Here is an 18,072-nt window from a genome sequence, read left to right as displayed (position 1 = left end):
AGTGTCACCACATCCAACAGTGTCCTTGGACATCTTACACATAAAAAGCTGTAGCTAGCTATTTTGTGATCACTAAACTCACTTTTTGCAAAAAGTTTCTAGTCTTATTGTTGTGGAGAAAATGAGAAATTAAGTGAATTCAAGCCATTTTTTAGCCTTTAAAAATACCTCTGATTTTGAGCAACTGTATTTTTGGGTTTAGGAATACACTTTGCTCCCTTTCTGGAACAAGAAAGCAACCATCTCATAGACTCCTCCAATCCCAAGATGATGAAACAGCTATAAGGCATCTTTCTTGAAGAAGAACATATGATTTTTGAATCTAACACTTGCAGAGTTTGGCCACTAAGGCTTTGCACTGAGGACTGGACATGCCCATCAAAACTCTGGCCTCAGTACAAATGGAAAACGCCCTCTATGTATCACTTGGAAGAGACATAATTACACTCATGTTACACCTTTTAATATCTTCAAGAGAAATACTGACATAATGTTCATAGTGTCAAGAAATCAATGTCCTAAAAAAAAAAAAAGCCCAGGAATAGCTTCAGATTACAAGATTTGGCTCTCTTCTCAATTTGTTACAACAAACATAGTCATTGTACCTATACAACTGAGATAGGGAAGAATCCCTTCAGTAAATGTCAATCAATAATAGCTACGCTCTGAGATTAAAAATACGTATTTATATATAGCAATAACCAATGTTTGGAGCCTGAGCTGTCCCCAGTTTTGATTAGGTTAAAAAGCAAAGTTCCCAAGCATCACAGCAGATACCTGAATTAGCAGGTTCAAAACCCTTTTAGAACTTTTCCCAGTAAATCCAAAAGTTGAAATTTGTATTTTTCCTCCAGTGCTCTCCGGGTAGGACAAGAGTTATGAGAAGCAGATTCATTATCCAATTCAATGAGTTACCATCACCACAGACCTTGTAAGTGTGATTTCAGGTGTTCCAGTTTTCACCTAATTGTTACTCCTCCTGTTTGTGACAAAGATTAATTAAGAATGGCTGTACTGCTATGGTAGGCACCTGTATAATCACAGCCATTGTCATCTGTTCTTAGTGTCATAACCCAGACCACCACATCACAGACATCACCATGAAAACTAAGGAAATGAAATAGTGAAATTTAAGACGTGAACAGCAGTATATTTGATCTCAAACACATTACTTGAATGTAATTTAACCTACTGACTTTGGTAATGAATTATGTAAAATTGTTTAATGACTAACAGATATTTTGTTAAAGCTGTTCTCTAAAGGCTTTCCCCTTCAGAGGAAGAAAAAAAAAAAAAAAAAAAAAAAACTCAAAGCCCTATTTTTCATCCTAAACTTCCATTAGATGAAAAATATTGTAACTGATTTGGTGGTGACACGAGCTAAGGAACCTTGCTGTGAGATTTCACAATAGAGCACAGCACAATAGCTAAAGAAAATGATGGTTGTGGCTATGGTAACCCAAAATGAAATATGTTATTTGCATCAGTTTATAACCATACTGGGATGCAATTTACACGTTACTGCTGTAACAGGACTTGATTGATGTAATCACAAATGACCTATCACAACATGAAGTCACAAAGTGTTTTTTAAAATTGTTTCTGAAAAGCATTCATGGGAAAAAAAATGCATGACACTTGACATCTCCTGGGCAACTTAAAAAAAAAAAAAAAAAAGAAGAAAAGAAGAAGCAAAAAAGAAGACTTTAAAATTATTCTGTTATTTCAGTTCAAGTTATTTCTTTTCTCTCCCTTTAGCTAGTGCTAAGAATATTTGCCTAAAATGCCTACTAATGCCTGCTGATTGGTACATCCCAAATTCTAATATTATTTTGAATTCAGTAAAATGTAGCTGTTAAGCATCTAGATTAATATCTGACCAAGCATAACCAAGTTTGCTAAAATTTAGAAACCCACCCACCCTACAAATGGTCCCCAGAGTGGGGCCTGTCCTTTCATCTCCTAGCACATAAGGTCAGCTGTGTGACACCACAGTTGGAGATGTGGGCGACTACGCTGTCACAAACACACGATGACTGTGGTTAAGAGAGATGTTTAACAAAAAATAAGAACCATGAAACGGCAATAGGGTTACTGAAAATGTAATGTTGAGACATGTCAAACAGGATTAAAAAAATATTTCTGTTTCCTACAACACTTTTAAGAAATTATAGTTTTCTTCTGTTTAGCAAACCAACTGTGAATGTTTTGCTCACGGGAAATACCCAAACCCAGACAGTCTGTGTCCAGTTTGGGCAAGCTTGAATCTCGATCTGTCACTACTTCTTCCTCCACCAGCAGCACTGGGGGTTCTCCAAGCCTGGTTTTATTCAGTCAGGTTTATTAGCAAGAAAATGCAGGTACAGAACCCCACACCGCCACACCTGGTGCAGACATTTCTCATCACCCTGAGAGAGGACAGCTGCTCCCAAGTCGTACTGAGGCTGATTACTATCACCTAACTCTCAGAGGAGCTCTCTCTGCCTATCAAAGTCACCGAAAGGTCTGGGAATGACCTAGTAGCTCTCAAGCCTCTCCCTGCTAAAAGCTGCAAAACTTGGATGGGATTGTATAGCTTCAAATCTCCTGAAGTACAGTTCAAGCCAGAGCAAAAGGATGCTCAAATCAAGACTAAGTTTCCACCTCAGGAGATCACCAGCCAAGAAATCGTCCCTTATGCCAAGCTCATGTTTCCTAACCAATAACTTATCCCAGTCCCCTTTTCATGGCAAGTCTGATGTTGGTGTGGATCCAAATATTCCTAAATATTTCTTCCAACAGTTTGATCTTCTCTGATTCAAAACTGCGTTCACAGGTTAGTCATGGTGGAAACTGTTAATTTTCTAACTTGTAAATTATTCGATTTCGAAAAAATAGGTGGATAATTCTTTCTTAAGAATGAGAAATGTAAAGCAAAGGAAATATAGTTTAATTGTCTTATGTAAGCTGTCTCAGCAGTTCTTAGGAAAAAAAAAAAAGAAAATCCTATTTTTATAGACGTTTTCACTGAAAACATATAAAGTTGAAAACACAGAGTAGCCACTCATAAGCGGACTCGCGTTCAGTTTGAATAACTTATAACTGGTAAAAGACAGCAGTAGCTCTTCAAAGTTTGGGGAAGTTTTAGTAACATGGGAACATTTGCTGCAAATTTTAACTAGAACTTGCATTTTTCTATCTAAGATTTAGAACCTTTTCATAAAATTCCCTAATCCATAGTCGTTTCTACTTTTCACTGGTATTAAGAATACGTAGTATATATTGAAAAATAATTTATAAATCCCAAACTGATTTCCAGAGATCAATTCTTCCTCTCAGTTTTGGAACACAGCATAAAACTTCTGCAAATCAGCATTCATGCAAAGAGAACCATTAGCATGAAAGGACCACTTGTGCAAATACTTGCTCTTATATTTGCTCTGGGCAAAGTCCATCATCAATGTTTCTGTGAGCAAGGAATGATTCTCTATGTACAAATGGCATATCTTAAAACACAGTCTGATTTTCAGAAAATGCTTGAAGGCACAGAAGGAAAGTGAGCCTCTTTTAGCATACGACAGCTGGGATGTCCCAAAGTGGAAGCATTGATTTTCCTAAAAAACCTGGACCTGAAATGAACGCTTGTACTTTCCTCCCCCAGGCCGGGACTTTGGCTTCTACTTCTATTACAATCCCTTTCCACATATATTCTAGAAAGAAAGGTCTTCCTTTGCAGCTTTGATTTAGTTTCAGGCCCATTTCACTTGGGCACAGCAAAAGGATTTGGAGTATTTGAGAAACCTTCAAATGAAGTTGCTAGAGAAGAGCTCGCAATCTCCTGCTAAATCACCTATGCCATCTGTCCAGAATTTCCTCAAGAAATTACTATGAAAACATACAGCCAAGATCATAACAATGTCCCCAGATTCCTTTGTAGATGTGTTCTTAATGTTCAGGGTAATTATCTTCTCAACAAGACTCGACAATAACCACAGACTTTTCCTTAGGTAATTTAAAGATTTCATAAATGGTGAAGACATTTCAGTGTCTTGGTCTATATACAGATGAAAGCCATGATTATAGAAAACTTGCAAAAATCTATCTTCAGGGAAAATGAGGAGAGTTTGCTACATTTACTAAATAATTTAGCGGCTGCATTCCCTCCTTTTTTTCAGGGAAAGTAATAGGTCCATTTTGGCAGAGATGCACAGTGTTAATTTGACTCGGTCGTGCTCTGCCTGGCAGGCTCGCGGGTGCCAGGACGAGCAGCTGCCGCCTCCCTGGGCTTCACACCCGGGGTCTGCCCACAGCTCAGCATCCTGACTGCCTCCCTCAGCACCTATCTTCTGCTTCAGCAGCAGCACGTGATATGGTACAGATCACAGCTACAGCAAAATGCCAGGCCTCAAGAGCTGTGGTTTCCGTCATACTCCTCCACCACAATCTGGTTACGTTAATCCAATCACACTTACACACAATGACTGACCTGGGCATTCTTGAAAGAAAAAAGACCGGCAACCTCTGAGCAGAAACGGCAGTGTTCTGATACATGGGCATAGTCCTGCAGCTGGTGAGTGGCATTTGCTGAACTCCTTTTACGTCTGCCTGAAAATTGCCCGTGAACAGTTAGCAAGATTCTCAAATGTGCTCATTAGCTGGAGGATTATTCTCCATGTGCAGTCAGCTTGTAAAAGGTTTTCTGCGAATAGTTGCAGTCTCTATCAGGACAATTACTTACAGAAGTTACACAAGGCTGCTTCTGGGCTGCAGCCGGATGAGTTCTCTGGCTTGCGCAGCAAGAGCTGTGAATAGCACAATTAAGCACACGACTTCAAGTCACAGGATGGAAATATAATACTAAACATTTGCTTTTCACAATCATCTACCATAGCAAAGCTTGAGACTTTTCTTACTAATAGCATGGCAATCAGATTTGTTTCAAGAGACAGAAATCCAAGGACCAGTATAAGAAATGTTCATTCTGGAAAACTGGTATCTGCAGATCTCGTAATTGACCAGGAACTTTCCCTAGAATAGCTTTAAATCTTTCTTTGAAATGCTCTAAGACTTTGTTACCTCTTTCTTTGTTACCTCTAATCTTTTCACAGCACAGATTGGACATCACAGCCATGACATTACAGGACTAAAAGCTATTTTTTGTAATTTTGCAGTGTGTAAGATGCACTGGCTACAATCTCCCTTTCCCTCAGTTACCTGCACAGTACTCATGGTAATGAATGCACCTGCCTTTATTAGAGAAGAGATTCAGAAAAATATACACATTTAGAGAATGCAATGTATGGTTTCCTAAAATAATCTACCATGTGCAGAATATTTACAGCATTAAGGTTTCACAAATACTTGAGTCCTTTAAATGCACTGACCCACAAAGCCCACACTCCACATCTCAAATCCATGGTGGCTGAATTTCTTAATTAACACAGCCTTCTAGATATTAAACTAATTGCTCTCTTTTTGTTATGTTGTGGCATTTCACACTTGGTCTTTTTCCCCAGTGAGGTTTCCAGTGTGGGTGGTTATCAGAGATTCACAATGAAGCCAGGAAAAAGCTGCAGATCAAGGGTGTGCTTTGCCTTTCTCAGAACTGTGTCCCACTGCATCCAGTGGGTTGCTACAACAGGACACGTGCTCTCCAAGAATTAAAGCGGCATTCGTGTATATATTTGTCATGGCTATGTTTATTTACGAGGGCATATGTGGGTGCTGAGGTCATTGTGTTCTGCAGCCTAACAGGACAGTTTAAGAGTAAGGCCTCACTTAAAAATACTGCTCCCAGATGTTTAATGCTACTGATTAATGGGAAAAGATCACAAATCCCAAGTTCTGCAACAAGTAGCAAAGGAGATGACAGATAATGTCTGCCTCATTAAATTGCCTGGGTTATAGGGCAAAACCTACTGACACTGAAAAACCTCCGCAACAAGCCACAAATTCATTTTCCTATTTTGAGAAAAGGGGAGAAAGGCATGTGGGTTCCGGTCATTAAACAGCTGACCTTGGATCTAATGAGGACCAGGGCTAGCAGGACAGTGCCAGCTGTAAGGATCTATCAGCCTTTGTGGGAGATTATATGTGTATATTTATCAAATGTTAGATCGTTTCTCTCTTGTTTTCACACCTCAGTGTGAAATAGTGGCACGGGATGACAGCCTGATAGCCTGCCCAGCTGGGGCTGTCGGTCCGAAAGCCAAGCGACCCATCGCCTGGCAGAGGACCCTGCTCCGGACACCTCCAGGCCATGCTCTCATCTGCTTTTATTTAAGAGGAAGAGACCATAAATACCTAATACATGGGAGGCGTGGGCTTCCTAAGCATTTTGGTTTAATCCAAACATGCTGCAGTAGCATGGAACCAGAAAGGACATTTCTACAACAGGGCTTCTATCATTTTACCTGAATCCCCGTATGAGTTGTACTATCCAAAGTAAATGTTTAGTATTTCAAAGACTCTTCCGTAAAACTCATCTGTTGCAAATTTCTACCATCCTGTAGCTCTGAAGCAACGTAACAGTAAAATCCAGGAATCTGGAGCCTACAGGCACTCTTCAGGAACTCGTGTGTCATGGAGACCCAGCACTGATCCTGCAGGTTTAGTGTGGCTTGTCTCATTTCCCCAAAATGATGATAAATAGAATTGGCTCCTAGGAGTCATGCTAAGGGCAAAGCAAGCTCCAGGGCTGGCACATTCATGCATTCAGGGAAGCCAAAAAGCCCCCCGTGCTGGAGCCAGGGCTCGCACTGCAGGACCGGAGGGGTGCACAGGCGCTCCGCGTGCCGGCCAGCCATGCAACTGCTACCAGGCTGCCATCGTGACTTACCCCATACAGCATGCCAGCAATGTCTTTCTAGGAAGAGTAAAGCCTGGTTTGCATGGAAGGGATGAGGAGGGATAACTTCCAACAGGACTAACTGAATCGTGTTAATATACTTCTAGACTTTTACAGAGTCTACTGGGGTGCTGATCTTTACATGGGTAAGACAGCACACAGACACAGACACAGATTTCTAGGTTGGAAGAGACCTCAAGATCATCGAGTCCAACCTCCGACCTAACACTAAGCACTCCACTAAACCATATCGCTAAGCTCTACATCTAAACGTCTTTTAAAGACCTCCAGGGATGGTGACTCCACCACCTCCCTGGGCAGCCCGTTTCAATGCTTAATAACCCTTTCGGTAAAGAAGTACTTCCTAACATCCAACCTAAAACTCCCCTGTCGCAACTTTCGCCCATTCCCCCTCGTCCTGTCACCAGGCACGTGGGAGAACAGACCAACCCCCACCTCTCTGCAGCCTCCTTTAAGGTAACTGTAGAGAGCGATAAGGTCGCCCCTGAGCCTCCTCTTCTCCAGGCTGAACAAGCCCAGCTCCCTCAGCCGCTCCTCGTAAGACTTGTTCTCCAGACCCCTCACCAGCTTGATCGCCCTTCTCTGGACTCGCTCGAGCACGTCCATGTCCTTCCTGTAGCGAGGGGCCCAAAACTGAACACAGTACTCAAGGTGCGGCCTCACCAGAGCCGAGTACAGGGGGACAATCACTTCCCTAGACCTGCTGGCCACACTGCTTCTTATACAGGCCAGGATGCTGTTGGCCTTCTTGGCCACCTGAGCACACTGCTGGCTCATATTCAGCCGACTATCAACCAATACTCCCAGGTCCTTCTCGGCCAGGCAGCTTTCCAACCACTCATCTCCCAGCCTGTAGCTCTGCTTGGGGTTGTTGCGCCCCAGGTGCAGGACCCGGCACCTGGCCTTGTTGAACTTCATACAGTTGACCTCAGCCCATCGCTCCAGCCTATCCAGATCCTCCTGCAGAGCCTTCCTGCCCTCGAGCAGATCGACACACGCACTTAGCTTGGTGTCATCTGCAAACTTACTGAGGGTGCACTGGACGCCCTCATCCAGATCATCGATAAAGATATTGAAGAGGACCGGCCGCAGTACCGAGCCCTGGGGGACACCACTAGTGACCAGCCTCCAACCAGATTTGACTCCATTCACCACAACTCTCTGGGCCCGGCTATCCAGCCAGTTTCTAACCCAGCGAAGCGTACGCCAGTCCAAGCCCCGCGCAGCCAGTTTCTTGAGGAGAATGTTGTGGGGAACGGTGTCAAAAGCCTTACTGAGGTCAAGGTAAACCACATCCACAGCCTTTCCCTCGTCCACCAAGCGCGTCACTTTGTCATAGAAGGAGATCAGGTTCGTCAAGCAGGACCTGCCTTTCATAAACCCATGCTGACTGGGCCTGATCGCCTGCTTGCCCTGCACACATATCCTCCTTTCTCCTCTGTCCTCTGCTGTACATTTACCCATCAGTACAATTCTCTCTTCTTGCCAAAGTAGGCTGTTGTTAGCTGGGCAGATGTTACCAACATTTAGTCTAAATATGATTTGTAGATATTCACGTGCATTGTTGCCACTGATACTATTAATCCTAAGATAAAATACATTATTTTTCATTAAGTAATTTTAAAATGTTCGGCGGCATATTTTGGAAAAAAAAAAAAAAAAAAAGTAGGAAACCAGAACAAAATGCACAAAAATGCTAGAAACCAGAAAATGATTTTTTAATCATGCATAGCATGTTGGCTTTTCAAGTAATTTTAATCTTTATATATGTATATATGAGATATATCATATATATATATATATATATGAGAAATTATCAATCTTAAAAGCATTATTTCACTTATACTGCTTTCTTCTAGTACACTATCTTGCACTGTGGTACCTCATGAGAAATAAAAAGGACATCCAAGAAATGCATTAAGAGACTTAGCTTATTAATGGCCAGCTCACTTTTATTGCCATAGGCTTTTATGATGTAGCAATGGAAAATTTTTCTTCATCTTTTTCAGAAATAACAGAGAATTCCAAGAAATGGAAGCTGCTGCTAGTAAAAGAAGAAAAGCTGAGTATCATCAGGGTTAATAGCTGCTACCCAAGATCCATGAATGATTACAGAGTTACTCTTCTATATCGAACTTTCCAGTTTCATTAGTAATATGCTGCCAGTCTGGGATATCAGTGCACTGATGGTGAGAAGGCTGTATATTCATTACGCTGAATAGAAGAGCTACAGGAACAATGGCTTCAAAGGTCTCGTGCTTGTATGTTTTGACAGTAGTTTGCTGGGCAAGCGCTCTTTGGTACTTAAGTATAACTCGTCCTACTTCTTCCTACACTGGCCACAGACAGCTCAATAGCATATCAATAGCCAGAAAAAACGTTTCCTTTGGCAACATAAGAACTCGACCTATAAATCCACATTCCTTTGACTTTCTTATCAACGAACCTAATAAATGTGAGAAGAGCATCCCTTTCTTGGTTATTCTTATCAGCACAACTCACAAAGAATTCGATGCAAGGCAAGCAATTCGAGAAACGTGGGGAGATGAAAACAACTTTAAAGGAATTAAAATTGCCACTCTATTTCTTCTTGGAAAAAATGCAGATCCCGTGTTAAATCAAATGGTAGAGCAAGAAAGCCAAATTTTTCATGACATTATTGTAGAGGATTTTATCGACTCTTATCATAACCTCACTCTGAAAACATTAATGGGGATGAGGTGGGTAGCAACATTTTGTTCAAAAGCTAAGTATGTTATGAAGACAGACAGTGATATTTTTGTAAATATGGATAATCTTATTTATAAGCTTCTCAAACCCAACACCAAGCCGAGGAGAAGGTACTTCACTGGTTACGTTATAAACGGAGGACCAATACGAGATGTTCGCAGCAAGTGGTACATGCCCAGAGATTTGTATCCTGACAGCAATTACCCGCCCTTCTGTTCAGGCACTGGCTACATTTTTTCAGCTGATGTAGCAGAACTGATTTACAAAACCTCCCTTCATACCAGACTCCTCCATCTTGAAGACGTGTACGTCGGACTCTGTCTTCGGAAGCTGGGCATTCACCCCTTCCAAAACAGTGGCTTCAACCACTGGAAAATGGCCTACAGCTTGTGCAGGTACCGCAGGGTGATCACAGTGCACCAGATAACACCAGAAGAAATGCACAGAATTTGGAATGACATGTCAAGCAAGAAGCATCTTAGATGTTAAGATTTTTACAGATGTAAATACCTTTTTTAAATATTGCTTTAGTCTGTTTTTTTGACAAAGTGATGTACTGATTTACAGGTTAAACTGTGGGATATTACTGTGAGAGGATTTTTAATGACTGATTTTTCATTCTCATTTTGACTACTGGTTTACAGACTTCAGGCTCTTTTCATAAGGACATTACACCAATCGAAAGGATCTAGAGTCAACTCTCAGATTTTGTATATTATCCTCTGTCACACATATCAGCTCCTGCATCTGTACATAAACGGACAGTAATAAACTATCATGAGCTGCTTACCAGTTCATGCCCCAGCCTCTGAGGTAAGACTCAGGCCTAAGAAATGAAGAATTACAAATATACTTTTATCCCTTTTTGACACCCTACAATCATCCCTACTCAGAGCTTTGTTAATAAATTGAACTGTATATATTTGCACTGATCTTACACACCTACCTTAGCATCTATGTCTTATAGTACAATGTGTGCAATCTCCAAACAGCTTACAGATGGCGCAGTACCAGAATTTAGACAGGTAAGAACATCAAAGTCTCATAGGCCTTAGAAACAAACCTACACTCAGAAGAATATCTTTATTCCCCCAAATCACATCCCTTTAAATCATTTCAGAAAATGCCCCACTTCTTTCTACTGCCAAAAGTAGCCCCTAAAATATCAAGTCAATTTTTAAAATGAAGTAGGATCTGTAGATGAAATATAAAAAACCAGAGATGTATGAAAATACATCTTAAATATCTGTGATAAGAGTATGAATATCTTAATTTTAAAGCAAATGCAACATTTCTCATTAGTATGGGTGCATGTGGATCTCTTATTTAGGAATACTTTAGTGGGTCCAATAACACTATCACAGACTTTTTTTTTTTTTTTAAGATGATTGAGTATCTTATATAGCAATATATGATTGTCAGTTAATAAGCATCGTATTCCTTCAACATCAGTTGGTAAACTATGTACCTGAAAAAAATAAAATAAAATAAATAAAAGTAAAGGCAAAAGAACATTTCTTAAGGGTAAACTACTTTTTGCTATAGTGCATATACGAATGAGATTATACCATATTTTTAGTGGTTTAGACAAGCAGAATTTTGTCCCACCCATTTTTTGTCAACTGAAGAACTTACAGAGTACATAAAAGTTACGTACAGCTTTTATAGCAAAATAGAGGGCTTTTAAGAATAACTTATTAAAAAACAAACAAAAAACCTTCAAGCCTTTGTTACAAATCTGTAGCTCTCCATTAGAGCCAATACTCAGAGGTCCAGCTCAAAAAAGAACCAGAACTCAAGAGATCCCCAGAGCATGTGGTAGAAACTAAATACACAAGATTTTAGTCAAGTTTTATAACGTCCTGGTGTGTTTTGAATATGAATGTTGATGAAATGTGATGACAATTATTTCCTGGAAAATTCTTTGATAGGTTCAAGCCATCCCTACTCAGTATCACCTTCCAACAAAGAACTAAAATGTGACGTTGCTTAACAAATAACTTGGAATGAAGAATTCACAGGCAAGTCACAGGTACAAAACTCACCAAATGTGTTATTAGCTGTAGAGTACTCACACCATCCACAGCATGCACAAAAATCTCATACATTTCAGCTGGAGATATGCATAATGTGAAAACTGGTAAGACTGTACGTTATTCAGGATGTCTATAGAGTTGTCAGAAATTAACTGACCAAGGATTTAAAGGAAAACTCTGAACTGATTTTGCCATAGGTGTACATAGTACTTTGTAATGATAACGAATGAAGATGCTACCCCAAAAGCTTTGCAGTTTTAAGACAAAGCGTTAGTCCTATTCACAGATGCAGCACTGTTTTGAAAGGAACTACTTGTAAATAAGGTGAAGTGCACCTGGCCCTCGAGCCACAAGCATTAAATGTCTGAGTGATATACTTCAAATCTAAAGGTGAAGCTACGCAATAGATAGCCCAGGAGTTACTGCTAATCAACAGGAGCTTGTGCATCCTTCGTATGTGAAAATCAGTAATTTTATAAAAGAAATACTGAATCTCTTGCAGCATATTAAGATTTATCCTTCCCTAGTTGACCTAGTCCTTGTTAAAGTTGCTCTTGCTTCCTGTCAAACTCAAAACTCCAGCAAAACAAGGTCCTTCTAATTGCACATACGAATATATGTATATAACACACAACAAATGAAATTCAGCTTTTCTTATCGAGGCCCCAGAAAATGCAGTTTAGGAAGGGAAACTAGGGTGGAATTCATCCCCAGCCCTCGTTTAAGTCACAGAGCACGGGCGCAGCCCTACCAGGACACGCTTTGTAAGAATTCCAGCCAACAGGCTGCCATCACTTCCCCGTATGTCCGTGCTGTGCTGTAATCTGGGGTTTCTGAATCTACAGCCAAATGGATTTGGTGGCCTTTCTTCCACCACTGACACTTTTGTAGCCTTTGGTTAGTAACCCAGAGGACAGCAGGGCTCCCAAGTCCTGGTACCTCAGGGCTCGAGTAGCACAGCAGCCTTGAATTTCTCCCCTACTAATAAATAGACTGCATTAATGATTGGAAGGTACACCTTGAAAATAATACCTGAAAAATTTATTTCCTGCCATTTATAAATAGATAGATCTTCAACAGAAATGTAAATGCTCATCTTGAAACTTATGTACATATTTCTAAGACATTTTCTTCTGTATTCAGCTGTATATATGCATAGAGTCTGCTTGCTGGGTAGTATTCTGTTGTGCATGGAGCTGAGTTAGGCATTATATTTGTCCAGTGTTTCAAGAGCCTTAAGCATGTGTGCCCTAACTTTTGAATGTACAAGATTTTTTTCTTTTATTGTTAAGTGAATTAAAAAGAAAACAAGAGCCTAATTTTCTACTTCTATTAATTTTCTGATATTAGACTTCACTAGATTTTTAAACATGTATAAACAGATTTATTTTCCCTTTGCTCATAAACTGGAGTATTGCAACCTAGAGCTAGAAAGGGAGCAATACAGCTACTCATAGCAGTATGGGAGTTACTGTCCCTTCCACTCAGAAATATTTGTGGCACCTTTGGTACTGTTAAATACAATGTTTTGCATTGGGCTTCCTTTAACCAAAAGTATTTAGTACTTAAAGGCCATTTTGTTTCACTGGGCATGGGGCAGATCAAAATTTGGTTAAGATGGTCCTGCTTCTAGTCACTTCAAAAGTGTGAGTATAATCTTATTTTGATTTCAAAACGTACATATACAGTATATTGAGCTACGAATCTATGGGGAAAAATGCCTCGCTTTTGGAGGAATTTTTCACTTTCTTGGCTAAATCTCTGACAGTATTTAGACAGAAGTCTCAAGATTCATTTTCCATCTTTCCTAATAATGATGTTGAGTATCAACTTTGATTCATTGTAGGGATTTTTTTTTGTCTTTATAACATAGGTGACAATGGCAATTTGTAAATGAAGAATGTAATTAACTAGAAAAGCTTGTCAACAGTAACCGAACTTTAAGTGTATCATTATATACGACTGGCTGTACTTATGTATTTATTTGTCTAAATTGTATATATTGTTTTATCTCTAGTGTCTGTAGGAGTGCATTCTTTTAGATTAAAGTATTATTTACATTTTTGTGGGATTGCCAGCAAAGCTGCTAATCAAGATACTATTTTTTTGTATCAATGTCAAATAATAAAAAAAAATTAAGAACAGAGTCAAATGAAAAATTGGAAGTGTCATGTACAGTTTTCTTCTTCATTCCTCTCTAGAAACATAAATGGTATTATCCAAAAGCATGATACAAATAAATAGGTTCATTTGTCATGAGAAAGAATATTGTTCTGTAAAAGCAGATTAAAAAAAATCATTGGAAAAAATAAAAACAACAAAAATATTACTTTTATTCATTATTTGTGCAAAATCTTAATCAGGCAGATGTCCACACTGATCAGGTGTACTACTTCATTTGGATCCAAAGAGTTAAGACAGCAATGGTAACATCTAGCAAATTAGCAGGTAATTTCATCATCTGCTCAGCAGCCCCAGCTCATGAAAGTGAAGTTTGGCAGCCCAGAGGTGGAGGAGCTGTTTGACTCCACTGGCCCTGCAGCTGCTGTACCTCTCGGTACCTTAATACCTAGGCTTGAAGCCACGCATGATCGGGGGGGGCGGGGGGTGGAAACACAAGTGTCCCAAACCCTTGTATCGTTAAACCACAATAAACTCGCTCTGAAGTTGCTGTATGACCATCAGGAGGACAGCTGCACGAAGGGAATGGGTCCTCCCTGGCCTCCCCCAGCCACACACCAACACAGTCACAGCCTTTTGCTTCCACAAGCCCCAGAAAAGCAGCATGGAAATTAATGAGGAAGCACAACCTGAATACACACAGATTATGCCGTTAGCCTAGCGTGGTGAGTCAGGCTAGGCTCCTGACACAAATATATTAAGATGCCATTTTTCAGGTAGGAAGGCCTGGGTCTGGCCTTCACATCAAAATAAAAAAGTAAAACAAAACCATAACAAGGAGACAGAAACCCTTTTCTTTCAAGAACTAGCCAGAATAACTCCTTTCCCTCTGCGGTTTCCTGCCTGGAACTCAGTATCTGCCCATCTTGAGCTCTGGTTTCAGAGCTCAGTAACCCAACCTCACCCACGGAGATGAGGAGCAAATCCACCCACCTAAGATGCAGAACATGGCTTTTGCAAACTGAAGTGTATTTTTCCTTGGGTCACTTTTTTCAGAAGCAGCTCAAGCCCGTGACAGACTTGTCAGGCATCCTAGAAGTGTCTGCAGCAATACCATCACCTTACAAATTATAACAAGCTGCTTTAAAACAACTTCACATGCATTAAAAACCCCTCCAATCATTTTTAGATTTCTCTCATTTTCACTATAGCCACCCGAGTCTAATTGCAACACTTACATGGTGTTTAATTAATATACAGCTTGGAGATATACAGATATTAGCACTAGTAGGGTGGATTTCATGTAGCTTGATTATCTTAATTACAAGCATTCTATTTTCTCATTTACTTAATTGATTGTCATAGATTTCCAACGAAATTTTCACTGCCTTAAGTGAAAACATTAAATAAAACCATCTTAAACCTGCTGAAGCTTTCCAATTGAAACAGCAATGTGCCATAGAAGAAGACCCTTATGACACAAAACATTCTAGTGAATAACACCTGCTTACTTTTCTTTTGTTAAAAATGGGAATTTACAAAATGGAATAAAAAGAGTCATAAGAAAAAAGATGAATATGCGTTGATTCAACTGCAGCCGTAATAGAGTTGTCTCAAGCCTCTCCTCTGATGACATGCCTAATGCAGGAAAAAAAAAAGGTCCATTTTTCTGGCTAGGTCTGCATGTTAGCTGGCTCTACATTATGTCTCTGCCTCATCTGAAAGAGCTAAGGAGAGCAAGAGGTGATTCATTCTTCACGCAAGATTCATCTTTGAACATTTATTCTGCAAAGGCACTGTTAACGTCAAGCTGTGCAGAATTACGTGAAATGGCTTTGTAATGCAGACAGCATTTATTTGAGGCAAGCCCAAATTTGAGGTTTTGTAGGTAATACCTACTAACTTCTGCAGTTAAATCAAGACTACGAAGGATAATTCCAATTCCAACATCACTTTTTCCTTTAGGAGCTCCCTTACTCCGGCCTATTTTCTAGTGTGATCCCTTACTTAGAGGCTGCAGGAGAGAGCAACAACTCAGACGCCTTAGTATGCCAACAAAGCAGGGAAGCAGAGAGCTTCCTACAGTGTCATTAGGGATGTGATAGGAAGCGCGGAGTACGAAACTATTTAGTGTGACATCCATCCTCCTTTGGAAACGAGGATAGCAGCCATTTAAGTGAGAGAAACCACAGCCAGCACCTCGACTCTTCCAGCCTGATGCACCGCCGTTGGGCTCCGAGGGCAACGTGCTCATATGGTAAGAGTTGATGCATGATAAGACATTTATGGGAACATCTTAAGAGAAAAGCGGTTGCAAAGCGTAGCAAGAGAAAGGGATAAGACATTTTGAAACGTTCTAAAACTTTTTATTATTTATTCAACTTCATTAAAAATCTCTCCTCAAAAAGAATCTTGAATTGTGAGACATTTCAACAGTTATCCATCATCCATCAGATCTCACCCTCATACATATTCAGAGACAATGAAGTAAAACACCGGGCTCCATTAGCTGCTGTACCATAGATTACATTTGGATTGAGCTGTGTGAAACAAGTCAGATTTGACTCCAGTCACAATGCAAATCAGTTTCAAAGGGATTTGTGCCTATTTTTAAGGGGCTGGATTTGACTCTCTGTATCCAATTTAGGTCTCACTCCAATTCAAAGTGAAGTCAACTGGGATGTCACCAAGGTTTCTGGGGAAGAACACCACATTCCAGACGGTACTTTACTCACCAGAAACTTCATCTCTCATCAAATGCAAGCAAGAAGACAAAGCAAGCAGCAACCTCTCCGATTTCCCATTAAGCCCACTCTTTATGAAGACAAAGTAGAACAAAAGACCTATGGGTTTGTAAGCTGTGCGATGAGAGGAGGTGCGTAACACTTAACTCCTGACAGGAGAGAGCTCTCTGCTGAGTTATCTGTATCACCTGGCTCTCTGCCAGTTCACTAACATGTTATATTCTGCTCATAAAAAGTCTGCTTGGCAGCACTAAAAAATGCACACTACTAGCAGGAATAGGAGCCCCACAGGGCCCTATCTGCTCCTTGCAGGCTCTCCTTTTCCATTCCCTAAACTGCTTTTATTTTTGCAGTCATTGCATTGGAGAAAAAATGGTGGCACAAAGATAACTTTGCTAAACAACTTTCATCTGGAAGAATCCCAACAATCTCTTGCTTAGGGTAATTTTATTGCCCCTTGATTTTTTATTTTTTATTTTTTTCTGTTCGGAAAAGGAAATAATGAGTCAAGTCGATTTTTTTTCAAGCTGGCATCAGGCCTTGCTGGTGACCCTGTGGTACCCCTCCTATTCCTCAGATCACGCTGTGCTCATAGTGCAGACCCCTCTGGGCTCTCACCCCGGCCCATAAAGCAGAGCTAAACCTCCTCCCTTTTCCCTGTGTTCCTTCCGCCAGCCCCTAGCACAGTGTAGCTCCTGCACCCAAAGCTCTCCTCCCACGTGTCCCCCTGGCCAGGACAGCAGCCCTGCACCCCCAGGTCCCAGCCACCCACAGGGCCTGCAGTGCTCAGCCCGCAACGTGTTCCTCTTCCCCTCTGGCCCCAGCCAGCCCTGGAAATCTGCTGCACAAGGTTTGCTGTTCCCCACTTCAACCCTCTACTGTAAGAGAGGGCAGAGACCTTGGCTTTCCTCCTCTCCCTCCCCCCTTCTGCCTTTTGCTTGATTTGCACAAATCTCACTTCAGCCTCACTCTGCTCCACTTGCTTCTTGTTTCCTTCACTCTTCTCACTTTCCCTAATGCACTTTCCCATAGCACAGCAATCTCTCACCAAACCAACGTACTCATCCAGAACAGCCACAAAGAACAGAATGCAAGGTTGTACAAAGAGATGGTCCCTACCCAACGGGTTTACAGCCCTACCTCATCCAAAGCCAGGCAAAGGAAATTCGGTGAGTTTCAGAGGACAAGCTGTCCTACATAATATACAGAGGACAAAACTGCTCTTTTGAGAACCTTTTCTTTGTTGTTGTCTTGTCCAGGTTTTAGGTGCATGGAGAAGAGAGGTCCCTCATCTTTCGTCTTGTGTCTGCCTGCAGACATCACCGCACAGCCTGTGTGAGATCGCACAGGTCTCACTATCACACACTTGCCTCATATGAGTTTTTTCCATATATATATAATTTTATATATATATTTTTTTTACCTTTTCTCTTGTTAGCCATAAGTAGCTCGTAATTCAAAACACTTTTTATTTTTATTTTCACAGTTTAACTTCCACTTAATCAAGTGCACCTTCATCCACCATTTCAATGCCCTAATCTTTATATCTGCTCCTGCTCCCCACGTTGTGTCCACTGTCCTCACTTCTTTCTAA

General features: G+C 40.7%; 1 protein-coding gene across 9 annotated transcripts in view; it reads left to right on the top strand.

The window, feature by feature from the left end:
* The window catches only part of B3GALT1 (beta-1,3-galactosyltransferase 1), a 198,576-nt gene extending 187,341 nt beyond the window's left edge, over window positions 1-11,235 (top strand). For 8 of the 9 annotated variants that reach the window (XM_040561182.1, XM_040561185.1, XM_040561179.1 and 5 more), the window contains one exon: window positions 8,857-11,235. In XM_040561182.1, coding sequence (XP_040417116.1) covers window positions 9,086-10,066 — 981 coding nt within the window. In that variant the 5' untranslated portion in view covers window positions 8,857-9,085 and the 3' untranslated portion in view covers window positions 10,067-11,235. Of the gene's footprint in view, window positions 1-4,143; window positions 4,550-8,856 lie in introns of those variants that run through there. The other variant, XM_040561188.1, reaches the window with a different exon arrangement.
* Window positions 11,236-18,072: the final 6,837 nt, after the last annotated feature.

The sequence above is a fragment of the Cygnus olor genome, chromosome 6, assembly GCF_009769625.2.
Source record: "Cygnus olor isolate bCygOlo1 chromosome 6, bCygOlo1.pri.v2, whole genome shotgun sequence".
Taxonomy (NCBI): Eukaryota; Metazoa; Chordata; class Aves; order Anseriformes; family Anatidae; genus Cygnus; species Cygnus olor.
Note: the sequence above shows the minus strand (reverse complement) of the source record. Positions and strands in the feature narration are given on the sequence as shown.